Genomic DNA, 27,980 nt, shown 5'->3' on the forward strand with positions numbered 1-27,980 from the left:
CTATAACGCAGTGAGTTCCTTGGGCTAAGAAACTGTGCCAGAATCATCTTTAATATCCACCTCCACCAACCCACTCAACACTTAGGTTGAAACCCTGCAGAGAGCACTCAGTAAACCTTGGGAGGGTGAGTGGATGAACAAAGCTTGGACAAGTTCCTGGAAGTATAGGTAATCTGTAAGGGAGCCACAACAGAGCCATTATGTTCCAGAAGATCCCGCAAGACAAATTCAAACGTGTGTAATTACCTGTGACTTAGAATAGCAAAATGGAGTCCAGCTGGGAAGCAATCCTAGCCCTTTATGCCAACACCAACAGCTACTACCACCTGCAGAGCCTTGCAATCACTCTGGCTTCCACTGCATTCCCACCAGCGCTTGCAGCTTACTCAGGATGGGAAAGCAGCAACCTTAGCTTCAGATCAAGCGCTGTGTCACTTGTGCAAATCCATCCATCTGCCCTGGACTCCCTTTCTGGGATCCCTTCCTGCTTCTCCCTTCCCACTTGGGTTAGGACCCTCGGATGCTCCTCTCCGCTCCCTTCCCAGGACCCTGTTTTCCCACTGGTCTCTGCTCCCTCAGACCTCTGGGCTCTGATGCGGGTTTGTCTTCTGAGGTTCTTGTACACACCTGCTCTTCTCTGCAATGTACTCACCATCCACCAACCCCTCTTCACCCTGTCTGGGACTTTCTGGCCTGCTCTACGTTGACCCTGGTGATCTGTGTGGGGTTGTTTTGTTTTCTGCATGCTTTTATTGAGGCTACTTTGTTAAAAAAAAATTTTTTTTGTATACTCTGTTCTCTTTGCATGTTATAAAAATAAAACACATTAATAAAAGTACAAGCAATACAGAAATTGTTGGGTGGGGGGGGCTAGTGGTGCAATGGATAAACGCATCTGTCTATGGATCAGAAGATGCCAAAAATTGTTCAGGTAAACAGCAAAAATCACCAATGCCTCTCTCACTCATTTTTGTTTGATATGTAGTTTTCTTTCTATACTCATGGGCACAAACATACTTTTTTTCCCCAGAAAGTATGATTAATCTCTATCTTCTGCATGTTCTGTATGTACTGTTCTACAACGTGCTTCCACCTAATAACACAGCATGGGCTTCTTTTCATCTCAGTGAATATAAACCCTGCTCATTTTTAAAAATAGCCCTAGACTTCCCTGGTGGCGCAGTGGTTGAGAGTCTGCCTGCCGATGCAGGGGACACGGGTTCATGCCCCGGTCCGGGAAGATCCCACATGCCGCGGAGCAACTAGGCCCGTGAGCCATGGCCGCTGAGCCTGTGCTCCGCAACGGGAGAGGCCACAACAGTGAGAGGCCCGTGTACCGCAAAAAAATAAATTAATTAATTAATAAAAATAGCCCTAGAGTATTCAATTTTATTGATGTCTTTTAGTTTATCAGTCCCATAGCAATGGAAATTTTTATTCTATTTTATGGGTTGTTGTTCCTTATAAAGAATTTGCTGCAATAAGTATCTCTGTAAAGGTGTCTTACCTCTTTTGTGCACATATTGCTGTAGGTTACCTTTCTAGCAATGGAATGCTGGATCACAGGGTCTAAGCACTGAAAGGCTTTATGAGCATTTTTGCCCTTGAATATATCACACCAAAATATCTGAGAGTACCTATTTCCTCACGCTATTAAAACCACTGGCAGAACTTCCCTGGTAGCACAGTGGTTAAGAGTCCACCTGCCAATGCAGGGGACATGGTTTCGAGCCCTGGTCCGGGAAGATCCCACATGCACGGAGCAACTAAGCCCATGCACCACAACTACTGAGCCCGCGTGCCACAACTACTGAAGCCCGCACGCCACAACTACTGAAGCCCGCGCATCTAGAGCCCGTGCTCCGCAACAAGAGAAGCCACCGCAATGAGAAGCCCACATACCGCAACAAAGAATAGCCCCCGCTCGCCACAACTAGAGAAAGCCCCTGTGCAGCACTGAAGACCCAATGCAGCCAAAAATTTAAAAAATTAATAAATTTATTAAAAAAAACAATACTGGAGGTTATCAGAGTTTTTAATTGTTGAAAATTTAGGGTGAAGCTTCTCTCTTTGTTGTTTTAATGTATATTAAATTATTAAAGAAGGTGAGAATTATTAAGTGTTTATTGGTTTTTTATATTTCTCTTACTGACAGGGAGGCACCTGATAAATCCTTTGCCTGTTGTGGTCCTTATTGATTTTTTGGAGTTCTTTATACAGAACTTTGTCATATATTGCAATTATTTTCCTGCCTTGTGCTTAGTTTTTGAATTTGTGATTTTTCCCAAATAGAAATATATTTTTATATAGTTGAATCTATCAGTTTTTGTCTGTATGCTTTTTGATTGTTGTATCATAGTAAGAAAGGACACTACACTCCTACCTTAAAAGTATGTATACATGTACACAAACATTTTCCTACACTTTACTTTTAAAAACAGCATTATTATTCATTTTGGCATAGAAGTTTGAGGCTGGCACATGTAAATCAATGAAGTTAGAACACACTCTCTCACCATACACAAATATAAACTCAAAATGGCTTAAAGACTTAAACATAAGACATGACACCATAAAACTCCTAGAAGAGAACATAGGCAAAACATTCTCTGACATAAGTCATACCAATATTTTCTTAGGTCAGTCCCCCAAGGCAGTAGAAATAAAAGCAAACAAATGGGGCCTAATCAAACTTACAAGCTTTTGCACAGCAAAGGAAACCATAAACAAAAGACAACCTATAGAATGAGAGAAGACATTTGCAAATGATGCAACCAACAAGGGCTTAATTTCCAAAATATACAAACAGCTCATACAACTCAACAACCAAAAAACAAACAACCCAATCCAAAAACGTGCAGAAGACCTAAATAGACATTTCTCAAAGAAGACATACAGATTGCCAACAAACACATGAAAGGATGCTCAACATCACTAATCATTAGAGAAATGCAAATCAAAACTACAATGAGGTATCACCTCACACCAGTCAGAATGGGCATCATCAGAAAATGTACAAACAACAAATGCTGGAAAGGGTGTGGAGAGAAGGGAACCCTCCTATACTGTTGGTGGGAATGTAAGTTGGTGCAGCCACTGTGGAAAACAGTATGGAGGTTCCTCAGACAACTAAAAATCGAGTTGCCATATGATCCAGCAATCTCACTGCTGGGCATATATCCAGACAAAACTATAATTCAAAAAGATACATGCACCCCTATGTTTATAGCAGCACTATTCACTATAGCCAAGACATAGAAATAACCTAAATGTCCATCAACAGATGAATGGATAAAGAAGATGTGGTACATATATATACAATGGAATACTACTCAGCCATAAAAAAGAATGAAATAATACGATTTGCAGAAACATGGATGTACCCGAAGATTCTCATACTAAGTGAAGTAAGTCAGAAAGAGAAATTCAAATACCATATGATATCACCTATATGTGGTATTAAAATATGACACAATGAAACTATCTGTGAAACAGAAACAGAATCACAGACATAGAGAACAGACTGGTGGTTGCCAAGGGGGAGAGGGGTCGGGGGAGGGATGGAGTGGGAGTTTGGGATTAGCAGATGCAAACTATGATATACAGGATGGATCAACAACAAGGTCCTACTGTATAGCACAGGGAACTATATTCAATATCCTGTGATAAACCACAATGGAAAAGAATATGCAAAGAATATACGTGTGTGTGTGTGTGTGTGTGTGTGTGTGTGTGTGTGTGTGTGTGTATATATATATATATATATATATATAACTGAATCACTTTGCTGTACAGCAGTAATTAACACAACATTGTAAATCAACTATACTTCAATAAAAAGAAGCTCAAGGCTGGACCTTTTTATCAAATGTTACTCCTAATGTTTCAGAGAAAGCATGGCCAAGTTGGTATGTCTCCTCCTTTTCCCACCTCTTCTGATTGATATAAATGAAATAAAGTTATATAAGAGCTAGGGGTACAGTACATTGTCTTAAGTTGTTCAATTCTGGAAGTCAACAATCTAAGCTAGTAGAAAGTAAAAGTAGCTTTGTTTTACTCCCTTGAATTAATGGTATCTTCCCAAACATTTAATTCTTCTGGGACTTCCCTGGTGGCTCAGTGGTTGAGAATCCGCCTGCCAATGCAGGGAACACAGGTTCAACCCCTTGTCTGGGAAGATCCCACATGCTGTGGAGCACCTAAGCCCTTGCGCCACTACTACTGAGCCTGTGCTCTAGAGCCCGCAAGCCACAACTACTGAAGCCCGCACGCCACAACCACTGAAGCCCGTGCGCCCTATAGCCTGTGGGCCGCAACTACTAAGCCCACGCACTGCAACTATTAAGCCCATGTGCCGCAATGGCTGAGCCCGCGTGCCTAGAGCCCGAGCTCCACAAGAGAAGCCACCGCAGTGAGAAGCCCGCCCACCACAATGAAGAGCAGCTCCTGCTCGCCCCAACTAGAGAAAGACCATGCGTAGCAGTGAAGACCCAGTGCAGCCAGAAATAAAATAAAAAATTAAATTAAAAATTAAAAATACGAGAAAACTACTTTAAAAAAATTCTTCTGCTACAACTATAAATTACCATCCTCCCACTGCTATCATTTTCTCACTATTCGCAAAATTTTCCGGTCTCATTTAACTCTCTGTCCCCAGGCCCTCCAAATTTAATGTTTGGTCTCATGCTCTCTTCACTAAGAAATGCTTGATTTTCTTTGTCTCCTTTTCTGAATAACAGGCTTTTCTCCCTGGTGACTGTTGAAGTCAATTAAGCCCTGGTACACAGGGGAGAAGTCAACTTGAACATTTTCTTTTGCCTTTGGTGAGATGATTTAGTACACAGGCTCCTGAATATCCTGTGCTAACAGATCACAGTGGGGAGTCCACTGTTGGTGATCATACAGACTAACACAAGATGAGGTGCTGAGGCCAGCTGTGGCCTCCAGTAGGGACATAGATCTGTAAAGGGGACTAGCTTTCTATGTTGTGATCTTGCACTGATAATGGGAACAGTCTGAAAATGCTTTAAAAGACATTCATTACGTTTGAACTTTTTTTTTTTTTTTTTTAAGCCGAAGAGCCTCTTTATTTGTATTAAGTGTTAGAAATCACTCCCAGGAAGAAAATGAGGTTAGGTATGATTCATGACATATTTGATCACTAACATAGGCATAATTTAATCCTGAACATGCTATGTATTAATCTAGACTATTGATTTAGAGAACATTAGGTTGAATGTTACTAATTTAATTTGTAGGAGGAGTGCTTTCTAAATGATGCTCGTCATTCAAGACATGTTTAGTATTATGCTAAATACCCAGAGATTTATAAACTAGCTTTTAATTTTCATTCCTAATATACCTTTCATCTCTCCCTTTTATGTTACTTAGTATCCAGTGTGGATTCAGGTTTGTTTGAGCCTGAAGTATATATAGTTTTGGGGGGAGGGAGCTTTTTAAGGAAAATAATCTTTTCTTTTTTTTTTTTTCAAACTTTTACAAAAGCATATAATGATGTGAACATATTTCTAGGGACCCTTCCTGACAGAATGAAGTTTAAGTTCAGCTTCACATCTTTTGCCAGTATCACAAACTGAGAAAATTCTTCACTTTTTTCCTGTTGCAGTGTAGTTCAGTACAGTTGGAAAGAGCATAGCTGGGGTTCAGACACGGGCTTTCTCTATCTTCTTTGCTATTGCTAGAGTCCTAAGTACATCTTAGTCCCAGGCAACAAGAGTAACCTGCTCAATGGTCTTCCCACTTACGTTTTTTCATACACTCCGCCCCCCGGGTTTGAACTTTTACTTGTTAGAGGAAAGACATCCTGTACCCAGCTAAGAAAGTCTTTAAAGTTCTTCAGGTGACAACAGGTACGTAGTTAATTTGAATGTGAAAACTCAGCATACAAAAATACAAGGAAAAAATCATCCTTTCATACCACATCATCATTATGGCATAAGGTTGCTTGTGGGTAAAACAGAATAAGCCTAACACTTGACTAGTTAATATGCAGAGTTAAAACAGGGAATTGATTTTACAAGCTGGTTGCCTGTAGGCTGTGAAAATAATGCAAGACTGCAGATAAGTTAAGTGAAGTGACTACCTGATGATGTGGAAAAAATGTTAGGGCATCTTATTCACATAGGAAACTGTCTGTCATTAGGGGTTAGTGTTAGAAAAGATAGCTTAAATGAGGTCACTAAACATCGCTTAGCCTAGGAAGAAAAAAATATAAGAGCACATGAGTGTTTCTTATAATGTTCTTATCAGAAATATTCAGGCTAAAATTCTCTATCATTTTTCCATTTCCCTTATGAAATGGCTTTGCTGAGGCCTGAATTATGGTAAAAATAACTCTGCGGTTGGTTTGGAAAACAGAAATAGGTCATCATCAATTTTCTGACCTTTGGATATTTTTAAGTTTACAGGATTAGTATAATAAAGTATTAAAAGAAAAAAAAAAGCTCAGATCTCCCTTAATATGAAAGACTGGCCTGTTAAATCCTTCACTATCTACATATTTCTGATATCTTTGGCACTTCTAAATATCAAAGGAAGTCAAGCCTTAATTATGTCGGTACTTTGAATGATATTTGGACACAATTATTAAAGAAAATGGCTTGGAAGGGAAGACTAATTCAACATCTTTTGATAGTGAGCTTCAGAAATTTTCCATAAGCAAAATCACATTGTGGGCAAATAACCTGGCAGCAATGTTTGGTGATCATCGACTGAATAAAACAGGCAAATCGTGTAAACATCCTTCAAGCACTTGGGAAATTAAGGGCCCTCAAGTCACCGGAAAATGGCTGGATAAAAGGGAATGTAAATGTGAGGGTGCGTTACCAGGCTGGACTTCAGGTGTGCTATCCTGACCTAGTAAAAGATCCTCCTCTTCACTGTCAGTATATTTATGGAGAGGAACGTGGACCAGGAGTCGAGGACAACAACTCGGGTTTTGAATGCTGGCTCTGACATTTACTTGCTATATGACCTTAGGTGAATTGCTTAACCTCTGGGGGTAACATAATACCTATTCATAGATTTGACGTGATCATTAATATAGTTAATATTTATAATGCACCTAGCACAGATCCTGGCACACAGTAAGCACTATGAAAAGTGTTCATTAAATAAAATTAATTACTGACCAAACACTTGAAAGCCTGTGCCTTAAAAACTCCAATTTTGTTTAGAATGTATATGCCTAGTTCAGAATGCTCACACAACAAACAAACAACAAGAAAACCACGCAGCTTTCCAAGCATTAATTTCATACTTTGGGACGCTAATGTATTCTCTCTTTATAGTCAGTTATCTATATCTGCATGTTTATAAAATACAGCTATTCAGATGCACTTTGTGTTTTCAGTGTTTAATGTTGTTTTTAAAACAGTGTCTGAACATACATCTTTCATATGAAAATCAAGGTGGACGTAAAATTCAACTTACGTTAAAATTCTCTCCTTTGAGTTGAAGACCTAAAAGCAGGGTTGCAGCTGTTAATCTGGTTCTTTCAGCATAACTGTGTCGACTAAATAAAAAGAACTGTGTCAGCAAGTGGCAGCTTTAATTACCAGTTTGCTCAGCCACCGCCACTTTGCTTGACAGTTTTACTATTTATAAAAAGAAAAGGTTCAGATGTGGTGTGACACAGCTCTCCAGGGCAACAGGGAAGTACAGGGGGAGGAGAGGGAGGGACGAGCAGGGTCCTGCCACAGCTCTCTTCTCTGGGATTTTAAGTTAAGGCTTGATTTTTACACTTGAAGATCTATTAGCAGAAGAAGGGCTGGGAGAGCTGGGGTCAGCTGGAAAGGATGGAGTAGCTGGGGAAGAGTGTCTGAGATGGCAGAAAAGAATATGAATTCAAGACCTTTCACCTCCTATTTGTGTATTTCAACCTACAGGGTCAAATATCCTGACAACTATAAAAATCCAAGACCATGATAAAAAATGCAATATAAAATCTCTACTTAAACATGATAATCTGTAATACAAGTAGTTTAGCCACTTCCTGTTTTCTTAGCTTGAGGAAATAAAGCTTTACACTCTGTGAAGACAGGGTCTGAATCTATGCTGGTTGTGGTTATAGCCCTGGTTGCTCAATGACCATTGGTTGACTTAAGTAATTGGATGATGACTCTCTTAATTTCATAACTATGTTCTTCTATGAAAGAAACTGCTGGAATCAGTATAGCTCTAAATAAGTCAGGGCATCATTCAATTGTGGTATTTCTTTTTTAATCATTTTCAAAGTGTATCAAAGCAGTAGCTGTAGCTAGGATTCTCTTACTTTCAAATTCAAATACTACAAAGTCAGAGAATGCCACCCTGTAAAACTGAAACTACATGATGCCATTTTTTAAAGCAAGTGCTTTGTATTTGTATATATTTCTTAACAAACGCAATTTCATTGAGCAAGAGAAAGAACTAAAATAAGACTGGTAATCATATCAGGAGTGCCAGTGTTTGGTCCAGCAGCTTTTAATTTTCTTCCTTTTTATTCTTCCCCCAGCACACCCTGTCCCATCCCTCCTTCCTTCCTGCTTTATTGGGGATATAGCACTAAACATAAGAAAGTCCCTGACCTTGTGGAGCAGACATTCTAGTGGGAAGAGAAAGAAAATAGAGATGCAAACAAATAGTTAAATGATATGATTTCTATTAGTGTGACACATGGAAAATAAAGTGAATACTGGGATAGAGAGTGACTAGGTGGTGGTGTGGGGAATGCCTTTGTTTACAGAGGTCAGGGAAGGCCTCTGAGAAGGTGACATCTGATTAAGATCTGAATAAAGAGAAGGAGCCACCCATGTAGAATCTGTGAGAAAGAACACTCCAGACAGTGGGAGCTTGTACAGAGAAACTGGTAAGCTCTAATTTTTCCACTTCTAATTTTATCTTCCAGATTAAATTCTCTTTCTCTGCAAACCCAGTCCCAATCTTCTTATAACACAGAATGTAACAGTTTCCCTACAACCCCAGCCAAGCACAAGGCCTGGCGTAAAGTAGGGGTTTAACAAAGGAGTGATAGCTATGTATGACCTCTGTGAGCCATACCTGTTCTGTCAAGCTCTAAACCCGTCAATCATGTCCACCTATGACCTGAGACACAAACAGAAGCTTCTAGAAATCACAGAAAGGAGCCACCAGCAACACAATGAGAGGTTTGTTCCTAAAGCCACTTAGATGACATTAGATAAGATTAGATAATCTTTCACTTTTCACTTAACTTTGGCCTTGCCAACTTGGCAACTTACCATGCCCAGTGTACTCAAAAGAATCTGCTTCATCAGGGGTATCGAGTTCATCCACATTGATATCAATTTCATCTGGACTGTCCAAGTTATCATCAGAGAGAACAGACCCTTCACTTTGATCCAGAGACAGATTGATATTTGGGGCTGTGAGTTTGATTCTCTGAGGATGACTGCCATTAAGATCCAGAGAATTAGGAGGTTCTAAAGAAGATAAAGAACAACATTAAGTATTAGACCATACACATGGCTGCCAACAGTGGGTGTGGGACCCAGTGAAAAACAATTTTAAGGCCCTTTCAGCAAAGGCACACCTGCTAAAAATCCTCATGTGGGATTTAGACTCCACTCTTGACCAGCAGGCCTCAGTACTGGCTCGCCCCGGCTACATCAGCCCTGGCCATGCAGAAATAGGAAGTGGGAGCCATTGCTAAACAGGCAGAGATCTAGTTTTTAGAACTGCCCTGTTCAGGTTTGAGAACTTGACATTGATATAATACTGAATCAAATTTTTTATGGTGCATATTACTTAAGAAAAACAGTTAAGCTTTACACATAACTTATAATGATTCATGTAGACTTCATTCCTCTGAAATGGAGGATACAAACTTTATCTGTAATGTTTACAGACACTCCCAAAATACGTCTTTTAGTTCCTGACAACTCTGTTGTGAACTTTCTTTGGCTTTTTTTTTTTTTGTAATAAAACTGAGGTACCCTCCCAGATTACATTCCTTGATCAAGCAGTCATTACTTCTTATGCCAATATTGCTTGACATTGGTTCCTGTACCTTAGTGATAGTCTCCTTGTGTAAGGCTCATGGAATTAGCTCCCACTCTTTCACTGTAATATGCATCTTGCTGTTCAAGAGCCTTTCACTTAACAGAAGCAGAGCTGGAGAAGTCATTTTTAACCAAGTTGATCCCAACTAAACAATGTTAGAGAGATACCTTAACAAAAAATTCCAGGATTCCTTATCACAAAATGTTTTGAAGGCCATCTGGTATACCCATCAATTCTGGACTTCTAACTCTAGTCTTGTCTCTTGTCCTAAGGAAGCTGACACTGTTTCTTTGTCATTAAGATTTTTTTTTTTCTGTATAGACAACACCTAAACTGTGTTCCATGTAATGTTTTTATGTATTATTTGAAAAAATGTTTCTATTGATCTGTCAGTTTGTAAAACATTGGGTTTCCATATTACAGGGATTCTCAGAGCTGTGCTGTCCAAAAGAAATTTTTTGTGATGGTAGAAATGTTATGTATATAACATTTTTGTTTTTCTTTTTGGCCACGCCACGCGGCTTGTGGGATCTTAGTTCCCCAACCAGGGATCGAACCTGGGCCCCCTGCAGTGGAAGCGCAGATTTCTAACCACTGGACTGCCAGGGAATTCCCACAATTCACTTTTTAAAAAGTGAATTGTGGACCTTGAAGAGTGGAGCAGATGTACAGTGGCTACCATGCTTATTTGGCCACAGAACACTTAAGAATAGTTATGTCACGTGATTAGTACTTTGAAGAATACACTTTAAATACTCGGACAGAAATAAAAAATTGACTCCCTTCTTTCTCAATTCTAGGCTTGACTGATAACGTCAGGGTTCAGGATCTTGGTGTGATCCTGTAGCTGGTACAGTGCAAAGGAGTGAACCTAGTACAGAGTGAGAGCCACATAGGTCGCAACTGAAATTTTTTAAATTCCTTTTTGTATATGCCTTGGGTTGTAAAGTGTAGTTTGGGTTTTTTTGTTTGTTTTTCTTTTTTAATAATCAGGATACTGAGCATCCTCAATATTAAATCGCTAATTTTAAATATTCTCACACTTAAGTATAAATTGGTGAACTTAGATGTTAGAATTTGGTATTATGATAAACAGCAGCCAGTTATCACAGGAACTGAAAACATTGGCAGATCCAGGCATGGCCCAGGAGATAAAGGGTGGCCCACACTAGTTGATGATTCAAGTCAACTCTGAAATTAACCACATCAAGCCTAACACCTTCCTCACACATATTTATTTCCTCTCTTCACTTTTATCACTGATATCACAAGTTGGATGCACAGGAAATGGTTCTCTCACTGAATAATGAACATGTTTGGATATAGAACACTGCTGAAGAAAATGAATGAACGCTCTCTCACCAGGCCTCATGTCTGCAGCACTGGGACTCAGCATTCCCTCCTCAAAGGGGATGTCCATTCCCACATCCTCTGACAGTAGTCTGAAAAAACAAACAAACAAACAAAAACAAAAGAGTGTAAAAAATTGTGTGGGATTTAATTTTCTTTGAAAAGGAAACCCAGAGATTCCAGGATGGCATTTTCAATAAACCAGGTATGTGTACTGAATCCACTGTAGGTGGCCCTAAATTAGAATACAGACTTTCTGCAGTTTCTGTGAACGAGAACCACGGACTCGGATTTTACTCTGTGCACAGAGCGAGTCACTTCTTCTGCCAGTTCTCATAAGTAAACACCTCAAGTAAGAAATTCAGAAAGAGGAGAAGCAAATAACTAATAAAATATACGTAAGGGGACATTTAATTTTTTTTTCAACAAGGGATACAATATATATGCTTTGGAGTAAGTACATACCTGACTTTGTATATATCTCTTCCTCTGTGTAAATCTGAGCATATTACCTAAACTGCTGTGGGCAGAGGAAAGCATACTCTGCTGATCTCTATTTGTAAAACAGGGATATACCACCTGCCTCACTGAGTTGTTGAAAGATTAAGCAATGAATGTAAGGTGCCTAACATTCCTGAGAAGGTGCCAACTGATGTTATTTTCCTTCCTTCTTTGAATATTTAAAGATTCACTGTGAATTATAAGCTGGTGAAGATGGTTCTGGTCATGAGTTACCATCTTTTCTCCCTAATCAGTGTTGAACCCGGGACTGTTGAACCCAGGACTTAACCCACTTGGTAAGACTAGTGGAAGGGAACAGACAAATACTGGAGGAAACTGTGGCAAATCTCTATGCTCTTGTAGGAAGCTGATCACCGTTCACAGTAAATTCCCCTTGACTTATTTTTATCTCCTGACCCTCGTTCAGTACATCCCCATTTATCACGATAATATATATATATATATTTTAACATCTTTATTGGAGTATAATTGCTTTACAATGGTGTGTTAGTTTCCGCTTTATAACAAAGTGAATCAGCTATACATATACATATGTCCCCATATTCCCTCCCTCTTGCGTCTCCCTCCCACCCTCCCTACGATAATATATTTTTCTTCGTGGTGGCTTCCATGTAATTTCACTCATCTAGGGTGAATACGTCTGATGTAGGCACTAATCTAAATTTAAACATGATAAACCTTTCTGTTAAAGTTCTAAATTTAACCCCTTCCTCCCTCTCTCACTGCGACTCCTCTCCCCCTCAATCTGGGTCTACCAAACATTTGGAGTTTGCTTACCTGGATGATCAGTTTCTTCATGATTCAAGTTAAGCCCCTTATTGTTAACAAAGCCTATGACGTAAACAAAATCCTGTGTCTCTAGTGATAACTGTACTTGCTTCATTTATTCAGCAAATATGTATCGAGTGTCTACTCTGTGCTAAGGATGTAGAAGAATGAAACAGACCAGCCTCATGCTTGTGGTGAAGACGGGATGATGGAGTTAAAATAATGAGGACTGTCACCAGCAATTCAGCGCTGCTTCCCTGAGAGAAATAAACGCCCGTGTCCTTAACCGTCAACCCCCCAGACCCCTTCAAAAACACAACCCTAGGGAGTTTCCTTCTCCATACACTTGTTGTGGCTTCTGCCCTGTATGTTCTCTGAAACGAGTCCTGCACCCTAGTCGAAAAACAGTGAGCAAGGGGTCAGCGTGTGAGTCAAAGGCAATAAACGTATTGGCAGGAACAAGATAACCCTTGCCAGAGACGCACCACATGGGATGCAGCAAACCAGACTGTCCAGCAATGGAGGTGGGGTGGTAGGCAAAGAGAAGGCCTGCTCTAGGCCCCAGTTTGAAAGTCCTGGGACCCAGAGGGATAGCTGTCTAGGTTTCCCACGCTGTTGCAGTTTTTCAAATTTCCTTACAATGACCCCTTGTCATCTGAAGTTATCTGTGTGCGTTCTCTTTGACATCAACCCTGTAGTACCTGTAAAGTAGCAAAATGCTGCTGTTGAGAGCAGCTAGATTCAAATCTTAGCTCTACCCCTTACTGTGTGTCATATGGCAAGTTACTTAATCTTTCTGTGCCTCCATTTCCTCTCCAGTAAAAAAGAGAGACTGTGCAATGCCTGAAAAGAACACTGAAAGAAAAAAAATGTTATTTACTTCATTGTAGTTCTTTTTGCTATTATAATTGCCTTCTCCATTAGCCTTGAAGCTTCATGAGGACAGAAACCATGTCTGTCTTCTTTACTATTACATCTCCAGCACCTGGTAGAAATAAATACCCGATAAATATGTGTTGGATTGAATTATTGAACTTGAAATCCCCTAAATGCACATGTACATTATTTTCTCTAGTTGCCTATGAGTCAACCTTAAAAAAAAAAAAAAAAGACATCATGTTTACTTGCTTCAGAGAGCACATAAGGGTGCCGACTTTAGCTCCAAAGTAAATATGAAGCGTTTAAAAATAGACAGATAGGGCTTCCCTGGTGGCACAGTGGTTGAGAGTCCGCCTACTGATGCAGGGGACACGGGTTCGTGCCCCGGTCCGGGAAGATCCCACATGCCGCGGAGCGGCTGGGCCTGTGAGCCATGGCCGCTAAGCTTGTGCATCTGGAGCCTGTGCTCCGCAACAGGAGAGGCCACAACAGTGAGAGGCCCACATACCGCAAAAAAAATAATAATAATAAAAAAAATAGACAGATAGTATCCGTCTTAAAATTTTGTAGGTTTTGTTGATGTTTGTGAGTTATAGGCAACATCATGGAATAATTGAAAGGGTCCTAGATATGCGGTTATAGTCCTGGGTTACAGTTCTGCGGTTAGTACTGACAAGCTTATTAACTCTGAGAACATTAACTGACCGTTTTTGTGATTTTAAGTGAAGATAATGAATACCGAATATTACAGTGACTATGGAGAATAAACAATAAATAGAATACATAAGAAAATACTCTGGAAATTATAAAGCATTCACTAAGTGTAAGGTATTGTGTTCCCTCATTTTAAACATAATAGCAGGATCAGTGATTTAACTGAAGTCTGTGTCATGGTTGGACAAAACTTATATTAAGGTTATTAAAATTGGGGTATCAGCCTAGGTAAGGGAAAATTTCAGTGCTGCACAAATCTCCATAGAGCCTATAAGTGCCCTGGACTCACTGAAGTTAGTAAATAGAGCCTTTGTCTCTCAGTGCCCCTTTACGCCACGGAGACGCAGTTAAGAAAGTGCTGGAAAACCAGAGGCGGCATACCTGAGGGAAAAGAAAAGCTGAAGCTGTGAACAGGCAGTGATGGGAAGAGAGGGACTCACAAATCCACAGATACTACAGAAGGCCGTGGGGAGTTTTTAGGAAACCCCAGGGACAGAGAAGGAACGCTGCACCAGAACAGCCCAGAGGCAAACCTGGCAGAAACCCAAGTTGTGCCCATTGTAAATACTTCAACCACATTCATACATTAGGTCTATAAATATTTGTAGAAATGAAGTGGACAGAGTAGTTGGCGATGGAACAGCATGGAGTTTTACCAATGGGAACGGAAGCCTCTTGGGATCTGTTAGGTAACAAATCAGGCCATAGTGAAGGTTAAGTATTTTACCTTACCCAACCGTAGTCACTACCTAATTAGGGGTTTTCTCTGTACGGAAGGGAGCTACCCAACAGGCTGGGGGTATTGTAAACACTGAGTCTGACTCTACTGTTGCTGACCTCCCCAACAGATGCTCGGCTCCACGTCGCCATCTAGAGGACGGATCCAGAACTGTTGGTTTGCTGGGCGGTTTTGCAAACATCGCTCTTCACCAAATAGTTCTGGCTCTCTACCCTTTATGCACGTGTCCTCCTCTGAAATTAGGGTGGCCATGTGACTTACTTTGATCAATGAAACGAGGACGGAAGTGGCAGGTGTCACTTCCGGGCAGAAGAATTAGGACCAAGTGTAGGTGCCATGTGCTGTTCCCCGCCTTGGTGCCTATGGAGAAGCTCAGAACAGGGGCTGGGAGAAGAGCCCCTACTGGATAAAGATCGTTGGATGTATGAGCAAGAAAGAAATCTTTTTGTTTTGCCCTGAGATATTGGGTTTCCCTGTTACCACGTGCTAATCCAGCCCATGCTGAGTAGTACAGCTGATCTTTATTGTTTGTTTTGAAGGGAATATCTGACTGGCACTATGTCCTGATTTGGGTAACCCATTTCCCACATTCTCAACCTAGGCTCAGGTTGATGGTAAACATCTTGTCTAGGTTTGCTTTAGCATATAGGAACATTTTTTTAAAATGAGGACAAAGCTCAGAAGACCATCAAATGCTTTTTAAGCATTCTATAAACTTGAATATTAATATACCACCTTTATGGGTTTCTCATAGCCACCTAGCCCTTGTCAATTTACTTAATATTTTTCTTTAAATTGACTTAAGTTTGTTTTGAAAGGAAGGTTTGTTATCACTGTATATAAGGAAACTTAGAATCACTCACCTAAAATAGTCATATAAATTAAATATAATCAAAATAAAACAATGCTATTAAATTCAAGGTAGAAACCCTTGGGCTCTCCCTCTGAGACTTTTCTTTATTTGCTAAAAAAAAAAAGAGAGAGAGAGATCAGAAAGTGTCTGGCAAGGTGTAATGTCATTTATCATTATAAATCCAAAGAAATGCTATATAAGACAGAACACCCTAAAAGTAATTAATACATTTCCAAACTTGAAAGAGACCGGGGGAAATCCCCAGGTGCTGGAAATGAAGAGTTATTCTAGAAAGCTGATGAAAGGTAGCCTGCAGGATTTTGGACTGGACATAAGCCTTTGGGCCCCACAGGAGAAGTGACCTCCAGGTGCTGCAACAAAGGCCTAGACCCTGAACTTCTAAATAAGGCCGTGGCCCTTAAAAAGCGGCCCTCTTAATGAAAGAGGGATGAGAACAAACTCTATCCTCTGGCCTTGGAAAGCACAGTCTGCCTGGAATCTTGGGTGGAAAACAAAAAGCAACCTATGAGGATTAGAGACACTGCTTGTATGCCAAGTATGTCTTGATTTATATTACCTGAATGATGTAGGAAACGCAAGTCAAGAGATTAAAATTAAAATTCACCTAGGGCCATTGAAGGCCTAGAGTCCTAGGGTTCCCAAAGAACCAAATACGAAACCACTTAATGGTGCTACTTTTACTATCTAGGATTCACTGGAAATCCACTTAGGAGAAAGAAAAAACCCTCTGAAAGGTGACCCCACACCAACACCCTCACCCACACCCACCAAACTACAAACTCAACTATGGAAAAACACTATGGGGGATTGCCAGCAAATGCTGTAAACAGAAGAACTAGCAATAAATCTTTAAAAAAAACACACAAAAAGCAATATGAAAGAGATTATAATAATTAAAGAATAATTTTTAAACCTTCTTGGTGTTGAAGCACTGAGATTTGGGGTTGTTTGTCATAGCAGACAGTGTCATTTACCCTGAGTAGCCATGCTGGTTAAAAAAGGGAACATCTAAAAATAATAATGCAGAAGTGCTGATGATAAAGTGATATCAAAAGAAATATCAGGAAAACAATAGCCACAGGAAAGCAATTGTCACAATATTAGTAGCAAACAAAATAGACTTCAGGCAGAAAAGCATTATTAAGGCTTAAGAAAGTTATTACTTTATGATAAAAGGAGAAATTTCTCAGAAGATATACTGATCCAGAGCCAATATGCTTTTAACAACATAGGCCAAAAACTCGAATATAAATTATAAGGAGAAATTAACTTCATGGGGGGAACTTTGAATGTCTCAGGAGTTCAGTAATCAATCTGAAAAAATGCATAAAGATACAGAAGATCTGAACAAAGTACTAACATAGCTTGGTCTAATGGACAGATCCGCACTCAAGAAAAATACACAATTTTTTCAAACTCATGAAAACTATATAGAATGTCTTGTAAAATACCAAAAGTCAACATTGCATGTACTTTATTTTCTGACTTCAGGGCCATATATAAGAAATCAATCATAAAAAGACTTTGGAAATTTAAAATCACATCTGTAAGTAACTGAACAATAAAGCCCTACGTGTCAAAACTTGTGAAAGCAGCTAAACAAATTCCTAGAGGAAAATAAATAGCCTTGAACTCAGATATTAGAAAAGAAAATGGATGAATTATCCAAGGGTTCAACTCAATCAGGAAGTCGGAAAAACAACCGTGCTCTTAGGTGATTCAGTGCTATTTATACTGAATCTGGGCACCCCCTAATCACAAATACCACCAAGTGGGGAACAGTGACGTAAATACAATCTTCCAATTTGAGAATGGATCCCATGTATATTAGTAGATTTTGGGTTTCTGGTACTTCTGCTTCTTAATAAAGAAATTAGCGTGCAGTAGCACAGCGGTCCTGAAACCAGAGTAAAAGACCAACCGAAAAAGGAAAAATTTGGGACCTGGTTATATGCACCCTCTTGAGTTTAGACCAGGTACAAATGTAAGCCCATTCTACATTGTATATCCTTCCAGCATTTATGAATCTGGAGGGATTTAACTGTTGTAGGATTAGCCTTGTCGGAGATCAGGTTCTTTTTAATAGCGAATGAGCAGTGAACCGAGACTTAGCGCACACACAGCACTTGTGGATTCTAATGTTTCCTGGCAGGCATGCACACCCAGCAGCAGGCAACAACCCTTTTAGGGAATAATCATTCTTATGAGACTGACCACTAAAAAATACAGCTCCATAAAAATAGGGTAGCAGGTTAAGGATGTTAATTGTTCTTTAGAAAAATACCATATGGTTATGCTGATAAATTTTGGGAAATGATTACATAAAGAGAAAGTTCCCTTGTGACAGACTTCATAAGTCACTTTCTCTAGGAGTGGAGATAAAATGAAAAAAAAAAAAGAAGAAACAAAACCTTTCATGAGGTGCTTGCCTGCTTTTGTTGAGTACATAAATTAGCCCTTTAAAGACCAATGGTTGGAGAGTTGCCATTTCAGGATCCTTGTCTGATAAAGTAGGCTGCACAATTTAAGATAAGGGTACATGCCACCCTGTGTGCCCCAGGGCTCTTATCACATTACTCAACTGGGAGGAAAGGCAGAGGCACTGGGGTTCACACTCAGGTTAATCAAGCTGATACCCAGGAAAGGATGGGAGCTTAGGTCCCACAACAGCAAGCTGGGTTTGAGCCCATGAAATGAGGCTCTTGTCAACAATTAGCACTGGGCCTCACTCACCCTAGAAAAGATAAGTGTGGTGACTCCTATAAGTCAGCCAGCTGAGGCAGATAAGGAGGGGTGTGCGGATAGGGAAAGTAGATGACAAAAAACTAAAGGAACACAAGCACTGGGCACTCACCCAGTTACCACCTTCTCTAGGGATTTTGCAAAACCCTACAAACCACAGCCATCTGTTCTCATGTTCTCAGAGGAGAGAAACATTATACAGTCTCCTTACGCAGAGCTGAATTCTCAAAATCTGCAGGTAGCAAAAATCACTTGCTGTCCAAATGACCCTTGAATTATATAGCATATGTGGTTTTGTATAAAATCCTTTGTAGTAAACCTTATGAGCCCTAAAGTTTGAGGAACACATCAGGAATAGAAGGAAAGCCTAAATATCATTTAAAACATTTGCTTTTCAGATAATAATTAATTAAATCTTTGGCTATGAACAGGGCTGCATGGAGAATTCAACCTCTTGCCTGCAGGGTATATATTATGCTCTTTTTCACATGTTTTCTAAAACCTTAAGACATATCAATATTTGTTATTGAGAAGATTCAATTAAATGGCATAAGCTCACACTGGGAAGGGGCATATACTTGTTTCTGAAGCAAATCTACAGTTCATAACTTGGATTACTCACAGGCATTTCAAATTCAACATGTACAAAACTGAATTCAGCATCTTCCTCTGCACAGATCTGCTACATCCTACATTCTCTGTGGTAGTTTTAAAAAAATGTCCACAGATTTTTTGACATTCCTTTCAAAAGTTGGAGCCTAACCACCACCACCCCCCCACTTTCCTTAAGTGTGGACTGAACTTGGTGACTTGCTTTTAAAGAACAGAATAAGGTAGAAGTGACAGTGTGTGACTTGTCAGATTAGGTCCTAAAAAGCACGTGGCTTCCTCTTTGCTCTTTCTCGGATCACTCACTCTGGGAGAAGCCTGCTGCTGCCCTGTCCTAAGGATGCTCAGGCAGCCCTATGGAGAGATCCAGGTGGTGAGGAACCAAGGCTTCCTGTAAAAATCCAGGAAGGAACTGAGGCCTCCTGCCAATAGCCACGTGGGTGGGTCACCTTGGAAGCAGATCCTCCAGCCCCCATCGAGCCTTCAGATGACTGATGTCTCGACAGCAACTTCATAAGAGACCCTGAGTCAGAATCACCTAGCTAATCTGCTCTTAAATTCCCACACAGAAACTGAGAGAAAAAATGTTGTTTTAAGCTGCTAAATTTCTAGATAATTTATTACACAGCAATGGTTAGCTAATACCTTCCCTATCCCAGTGAATGTCCCTACCAATCACCTATGAGCTCCCAAACCCCCAAACTGGCAATCATTCTTAATTTCCTTCTTTTTCTAACATTCCTTCCCAATCCAGTTGACCATCCTGACCATCCAGTCTTATACATTTGCAACCTCCTCTCCTCTTTATTTTCACTGCTAAGACCTTAGTTCAAGTTCATTTTTTCCTTGCAGAAACCTGTTTCTGATTTTACTCCCCACCCCCTTCAGATTGCTAACTCAGTATCTAACCATTTCAATCTAACCTTCTTGTTTCAGTCCTTTCATGTCCCCACTGACTCAAGGGAAGGGTCCTGGCTCCAGAGAATGGCTCACCAGGCTTCACGGTCTGGCCTCCCAGGCTGAACTCTAGCCTCCTCTCCCATCGCTCACTCCCCACTTGGTTCTTGCTTGTCTTCTAGAACTCAGCTTAGACATCTCAGCCACTGAATTCATCCCCACCCCACACAGTTGGGTCAAGTCCAACAGTACCCTGAGCTCACATCAAATGGGTATTTTTCATGATTTACAACCGTCTATTCCTAACTTCTCTGGCCCCACCCTCCCCATTCCTCCCCACTCTCATCCCCCCTCCACACATGCACACAGAGGTCCTTGAAGGCAGGCATTCCCAGTGCTTAGCAGAGGGCCTAGCATGTGGTGGAGGGTAATAACTCACTATTGAATAAACACCCTTTATTTAGAGAGGGGAGGATGCCCTACTTTTCTAGCAGAGTGTTCCTCATAAGGTCTCACCACATATTGGAACTTGACCACTCAAATGGTCTACCAACAAATTACGTTTGATAACAAGTTAAGCTTTCTTCAAAACATAATTTAGAAATGTGAGGTGACTCTTACAGAAGTCATATCACAAAGGAGTAATTGCTCTAAACATAATAAGGTGAAGTTCACCCAGTGTAGAGTTTACAGTGCCCTCTTCCACAATGACAAAAACACCTCTCAGATGCTATTAGGAATGACCCGGGGGGGGGGTGGTCTCGGGGGGGAGGGGGGATGGGCATGTTAAGTAAGGATGAGGTTCTTGCGAAATGAGGAGGAGGAGGAATGGACGACCGTTTGTCTTCAGAAATGAAGAGTCTTTAGGGCAAGAGTCAGCAGCTCCTGTAGGATGACCAAGTGACCAGAGTCTCAGCACAGACTCCTGCAACCCTGCCCACCCTCCACTTCAGCAACTCAGCACCTCCTGGAATTTCTCTTTTGTGCAGATGAGTCTGTAGATGCCTCCCTGCCCTACCATCCGGCCCGAGGGGATATGCTCACAAGGATTCCTCTCCCCAGCAGTGCAATGCAATGGCTGCACTGCCTTGGTTTTACTTCCCCTCAGTCGCTCAAGAGTGTGGACAGTCTGGCACCAGAAATACAAACAACAGGGCCTCCCTGGTGGCGCAAGTGGTTGAGAGTCCGCCTGTCGATGCAGGGGATACGGGTTCGTGCCCCGGTCTGGGAGGATCCCATATGCCGCGGAGCGGCTGGGCCCGTGAGCCATGGCCGCTGAGCCTGCGCGTCCGGAGCCTGCGCGTCTGGAGCCTGTGCTCCGCAACGGGGGAAGCCACAACAGTGAGAGGCCCGCATACCGCAAAAAAAAAAAAAAAAAAAAAAAAAAAGAAATACAAACAACAGGGGCCAACAGAGACACTCTTCCAACTGCTGCTCAAGCAGTTATATTTGTTGATCTCTAGGGCATGGCAGGGTAGTTAAGTCTTTGACTTCTCTAGAGCTGGGGTCAGCAAAGTTTTTCTGTAAAGGGCCAGATACTAAATTTGTTACGTTTTGCAGGCCACACAGTCTCTATCATAACTACTCAACTTTGCTGTAGCACAAAAATAGCCATAAGATATGTAAATGAAGGGGCGTGGCTATGTTCCAATAAAACTGTGTAGAAAAATAGGTGGCCAACTAACTAGATTTGACCTGGAGGCCATAGTTTGCTGACCCCTGTTCTAGATGAAACCAACTTGAATACAATTTCATTTCTCAAAAGGGAATGTTCTTACACTGTTGGTGGGAATGTAAATTGATGCAGCCACTAGGGAGAACAGTATGGAAGTTCCTTAAAATACTAAAAATAACATTTCTCCAAAGAAGAAATACAGATGGCCAATAGGCACATGAAAAGATGCTCATCATTGCTACTTATTAGAGAAATGCACATCAAAACTACAGTGAGGTTTCACCCCACACCAGTCAGAATGGCCATCATTAAAAAGTCTACAAATACCAAATGCTGGAGAGGGTGTGGAGAAAAGGGAACTGTCCTACACTGTTGGTGGAAATGTAAGTTGGTGCAGCCACTGTGGAAAATGGTATGGAGGTTCCTCAGAAAACTAAAAATAGAATTACCATATGATCCAGCAATCCCACTCCTGGCCATGTATCCGGACAAAACTATAATTCAAAATGATACATGCACCCCTATAGTTCATAGCAGCACTATTCACAATAGCCAAGACATGAAAACAACCTAAATGTCCATTGACAGAGGAATGGATAAAGAAGAAGTGGTACATATATACAATGGAATACTACTCAACCATAAAAAAGAACAATATATTGCCATTTGCAGCAACATAGATACAACTAGAGATTATCATACTAAGTAAGTCAGAAAGAGAAAGACAAATACCATGTGATATTTTTTATATGTGGAATCTAAATATGACACAAATGAACCTATGTATGAAACAGAAACAGAATCACAGATATAGAGAAAAGACTTGTGGTTGCCAAGGGGGAGGGGTTTGGGGGAGGGATGGAGTGGGAGGTTGGGGTTAGCAGTGCTTTTATATACAGAATGCATTATCAAGGACCTACCTACTGTATAGCACAGAGAAATGTATTCAATATCTTACGATAAACCATAATGGAAAAGAATAAATAAAAAAAGAATGTGTATATGTGTGTGTGTATATGTATATATATATGTATAACTGAATCACTTTGCTGTACAGTAGTAATTAACACAACATTGTAAATCAACTATACTTCAATTTAAAAAAAACAACTAAAAATAGAGTTACCATATGATCCAGCCATCCCACTCCTGTGCATATATCCAGAAGAGACAAAAACTCTAATTCGAAAAGATACATGCAACCCAATGTTCACAGCAGCACTATTTACAATATCCAAGACATGGAAACAACATAAATATCCAATGACAGATGAATGGATAAAGAAGATGTGGTGTGTATATATATATATATATATGTATATATATATATATATACATATATATATATGTATATATATATATATATACATATATATATATATATACATACATACATACATACACACACACACAATGGAATCGTAGCCATAAAAAAGAATGAAATAATGCCATTTGCAACAACATGGATGGACCTAGAGATTAGCACACAGAGAAAAACAAATCCCATATGAGTGGAACCTAAAAAAATAATACAAATGAACTTATTTTCAAAACAGAAATAGACTCACAGACATAGAAAACAAACTTATGGTTACAAAAGGGGAAGTGGGGGAGGGATAAATTAGGAACTAGGGAGTAACAGATACACACTACTATGTGTAAAATAGATAAACAAGGACCTACTGCATAGCTCAGGGAGCTATATTCAATATCTTGTAATAACCTATAATGGAAAAGAATCTGAAAAGGAATACATATATATATTCAGATATGTATATATGTCTATATATATGTATATGTCTGTGTGTGTATATCTGAGTCACTTTGCTATACACCTGAAACTAACACAACATTGTAAATCAACTATACTTCAATTAAAAAAAAAAGGAGACCTTGGGGGAAGTATCTAACCCAACTTTGAGAGCTTCTTGCCATTTCTCTCTTTGGGAGAAAAGAGTGCTTTGCACCATTTTGCCCTCAGCTTTGAGCCCTAGTTATCTATTTCACTGAATAAACTAAAGGACATATAGTCTAATTTAATATTCCACTAAAGGAATTTTTCCACTCAAATAATTTATTATTTTTTTAAAAAAGTATAAAGGATAATCTAAATGTTCAACAGGGGAGTGATTAAATATAACATGAATTTCATCACTGTATATCAATGCAAAAAATTTCTAAATGTATTGACATGGGATGGCATCTAAGATATACTTAAATCAAATTACAAGGTGGTATGTTTAGAATGATGTAATTTGTATAAAGTTATGCACATTTATACATATGTTTAGGCACAGACAATATCTAGAAGGAATAGAAATTATTAATTTCTATTAATAATTTAATTAATTGATAGGGGCTATGTATAGGGAGCAGTTTAGGGAGAAAGGGATTTTTTACTTTTTATTTATTTACTCTTCTGCGTTTTTTCAATTTTTAAAATACCAGCGTGGGCAACAGTTTAAGATAAAGAGGTAATTTAAATATAATAATATTCGGGCTTCCCTGGTGGCGCAGTGGTTGAGAGTCCGCCTGCCGATGCAGGGGATGCAGGTTCGTGCCCCTGTCCGGGAAGATCCCACATGCCGCGGAGCGGCTGGGTCCGTGAGCCATGGCCGCTGAGCCTGCGCGTCCGGAGCCTGTGCTCCGCAACGGGAGAGGCCACAACAGTGAGAGACCCGCGTACCGCAAAAAACAAAAAAAAAAAAGAAAAAAAATATATATATATATAATATTCTCTACGAGTTTCTAGAAATCCTCACTTAGACAATTTCCAGCTGACATTAGAAATAATTAAGTGCTTCGTTAGTAGTCATTTCAGTTGTTTATCAGCAGCAATAGTATACTGTCACGTCCCACTGCCATATTATCAGGGCTTTCAATGTTTTCCAAATTAAAGTAGGGAGGAGCAGGCATAGAAAGCTGAAATATTAGCATCACTGAAGAAAGGGAGGAGTTTAGCCTTTGATAAGCGGGCCTTGGCAGAGGGGCGGCTACCCCCTCGGGCCACACGTCTGTCATATCCCTTCATCCTCACCAGCATCTTCTGAAGGTCTGATCTCTGCAAGCCGGTGGGGATATTAAAATAAATAAGCCACAGCCACTCCCTGCTCCTCTTGGCGATTGCTGATTCATTTGTCTTTTTCAGTAGGTTGTTTTAAATTTATCGAATTCTACACTTTTGCAGTCTGTATCTGCACTCTATCTTTTAATAGTTTCTCTTTTTCCAATCGTCTGTTCTTTTCACTTTGGTTCCTTTTACTGTCTCTTTATTTTCTTAGATTTGCTGCTTTCTGTTTTTCAGTTTTGAATTTTGTTTCCTAAAACAATATTTTTCTAGGTTCTGAAAATTTTACCATGTCATTTATGTTCTTTTTTCCTTAAAGAAAAAAACCCTCCTTGATTCTATGTAGTATCTCTCTGTCTTTATACGTTTGAAATAACATTGTGTGTTTCGGGTTTTTTCTTAAATAAATTTATTTATTTTTTATTTTTGGCTGCCTTGGGTGTTCGTTGCTGCACACGGGCTTTCTCCAGTTGTGGTGAGCGGGCTTCTCACTGCGGTGGCTTCTGTTGTTGCGGAGCACAGGCTCTAGGTGCATGGGCTTCAGTAGTTGCAGTGCATGGGCTCAGTAGTTGTGGCTTGTGGGCTCTAGAGTGCAGGCTCAGTAACTGTGGCACACAGGCTTAGTTGCTCTGCGATATGTGGGATCTTCCCGGACCAGGGCTCGAACCCGTGTCCCCTGCACTGGCAGGAGGATTCTTAACCACTGCACCACCAGGGAAGTCCCAACATTGTGTTTTTGATTGCATCCTTTTAAGGCATCATTTTCTGTTTTCTGTTTGCCATATGAAGAAACTGGGGCAGAGAATAAAAACATTTTCATCTGGATGGGCCAACAGTTGGCTCCTGGAGGGTCAGCTGGTATCCTGTGCCCCACAGAATCCCTGGGGAGCTGAGAGCACTGACTGGCAGCTGGCACCCAGTGAGCTTTTGTTGAATAAATACATGCTGGAAGCTCCAGAATTCTGTGCCTTCGGTAACATCACCCCATTTTTATTTTCTGTATTTCCTTCCTGGTGGCCCAGTTGTTCCTTGCTTTCCTCGAGCATAAAGTTCCTTTATCTTTTCATTCCCACACAGTCCCTGGCTGTGGTTGAAAATGGAGTCACCTCTCGGACCCCGGGGACCCCAGGAAGCGGGCAGATTTCTGGAATCCACTCCCGCTATCAGCTCCCCATGAGCTCAGGCCTGTGACTGACAGAAACGGACACATGAGGAGGACTTGTGCCTGAGGGTTCCAAACCGTCCTGCTGGCAAAAGATACACAGAAGGGGTGCTTCCAGTCATTTGTTTAAGCCAGCGCTTCCCAAAGCCTGTGCCCAGAGGAGAGGGTCTACAGACCCTGAAGGAGGGCTCTGTACCCAGTGAGCTTGGGAAACACCAAATAGTCTGCCCTCCTTTTGGGACTTTATAACGCACGTGAACTCATCATAGACTCTGAGATGTTCTACAGAAGGTAAAAATGTTTGATTTTGTTTACCTTGTTTTTGACCAAGGAATCTTCTTTTCTTCTTTTCCCTTCCTTCCCTCCTTCCTCCCTTTCTCTCGTAACATGTTAATACAGAACAAAATTTGGGAAGCACAGCTCTGAGATATAACCCAGTGAGATGTGTGGGCCCCTCTGTACATCTGCACATCTTGGCCTACATCTACCAAGAGTCTAACAGATGCAGCCTGAACTCCTATATGCTTCTTCTTCTTCCATAAAGAGTACAGGATAGCAACTAAAGTCTCAGACTCTGGAGTCAGATCACCTGCACTTGAATCCTACTCTGACCTTTTTAAATGTGTGACCTTAGGTAAGATGCAGAATTCCCCTCTGTGTCTCAGTTTCCTCATCTGTAAATGGGGAAACTATGAATACCCACTTCAGGGGCTGTTGCAAGGATTAAACGAGTTGATTTAAGTAAGGGTAGAGAATACTGCCTGGCACATCTTAGCTGATGCTACAGGAGGGTTAGATATTGCTGCTGTTATTTTTTCAGTAATTCTGCTAAAAATTAGAATAGAAAAGTGGTTTTCAAAGGCAGTATCTCAGGTCACAAGAGCATTTTTTTGCAGAAATAGAAAACTCCACCCTAAAAATCATATGAAATTTCAAGGGGTCCCAAATAGCCGAAACAATCTTGAAAAAGAAGAACAAATATGGATGTCTCACACTTCCTCACTTCAAAACTTATTACAAAGCTATAGTAATCAAAGCAGAGTGGTACCACCATAAAGACAGAAACAAAGACCAAGGGAATAGAATAGAGAACCCAGAAATAAACCTACACATATATGGTCAAATGACTGACAAGGATACCAAGACCATTCAATGGGGCAAGGACAGTCTCTTCAACAAATGACACTGGGAAGGACTTCCCTGATGGTGCAGTGGTTAAGAATCCGCCTGCCAATGCAGGCGACATGGGTTCGAGCACTGGTCCGGGAAGATCCCACATGTTGCAGAGCAACTAAGCCCAGGCGCCACAGCTACTGAGCCTGTGCTCTAGAGCCCTCGAGCCATAACTACTGAGCCTGTGTGCCACAACTACTGAAGCCCGTGTGCCTAGAGCCCGTGCTCTGCAACAAGAGAAGCCACCACAATGAGAAGCCCGCGCACCACAACGAAGAGTAGCCCCCGCTTGTGGCAACTAGCGAAAGCCCACGCGCAGCAATGAAGGCCCAACGCAGCCATAAATAAATACATAAAATTAAAAAACAGCAACAAATGACACTGGGAAAACAGGATATCCACATGCAAAAGAATGAAGGTGGATCCTTACCTTACACCATATACCGAAATTAACTCAAAATGGATTAAAGACCTAAAAGTAAGACGTAAAGTTATAAAACTCCTAGGAGAAAACATAGCGGAGAAAGCATCATGACACTGGATTTGGCAATGATTTCTTGGATGTGACACCAAGAGCACAGCCAACAAAAGCAAAACTAGATAAACAGGCCTACATCAAAGTGGAGGCAGAGCGGGCTGCATACTCACCTCCAGGGCAGCTCCAGAGCCCCTAATCCCCATTCCTGACCCTTGTTATTTACTCCCTCTTGCCGACAGTTAGGGTGTCACAGATCTAGGTTAGCTGATGTCTTGGCAATGGGAAAATTC

At 40.6% G+C, this 27,980-nt stretch overlaps 1 protein-coding gene across 4 annotated transcripts in view; it reads right to left on the minus strand.

The window, feature by feature from the left end:
• PRUNE2 (prune homolog 2 with BCH domain) overlaps positions 1-27,980 on the minus strand; it is a 280,715-nt gene that overhangs the window by 37,512 nt on the left and 215,223 nt on the right. For all 4 annotated transcript variants that reach the window (XM_060102342.1, XM_060102341.1, XM_060102340.1 and 1 more), the window contains exons 10-11: positions 11,404-11,483; positions 9,261-9,461 (exon numbers count right to left, since the gene is read on the minus strand). In XM_060102342.1, coding sequence (XP_059958325.1) covers positions 9,261-9,461; positions 11,404-11,483 — 281 coding nt within the window. The remainder of the gene's footprint in view (positions 1-9,260; positions 9,462-11,403; positions 11,484-27,980) is intronic.

The sequence above is a fragment of the Mesoplodon densirostris genome, chromosome 6 (genome assembly GCF_025265405.1).
Source record: "Mesoplodon densirostris isolate mMesDen1 chromosome 6, mMesDen1 primary haplotype, whole genome shotgun sequence".
In the NCBI taxonomy this organism is placed as follows: Eukaryota; Metazoa; Chordata; class Mammalia; order Artiodactyla; family Ziphiidae; genus Mesoplodon; species Mesoplodon densirostris.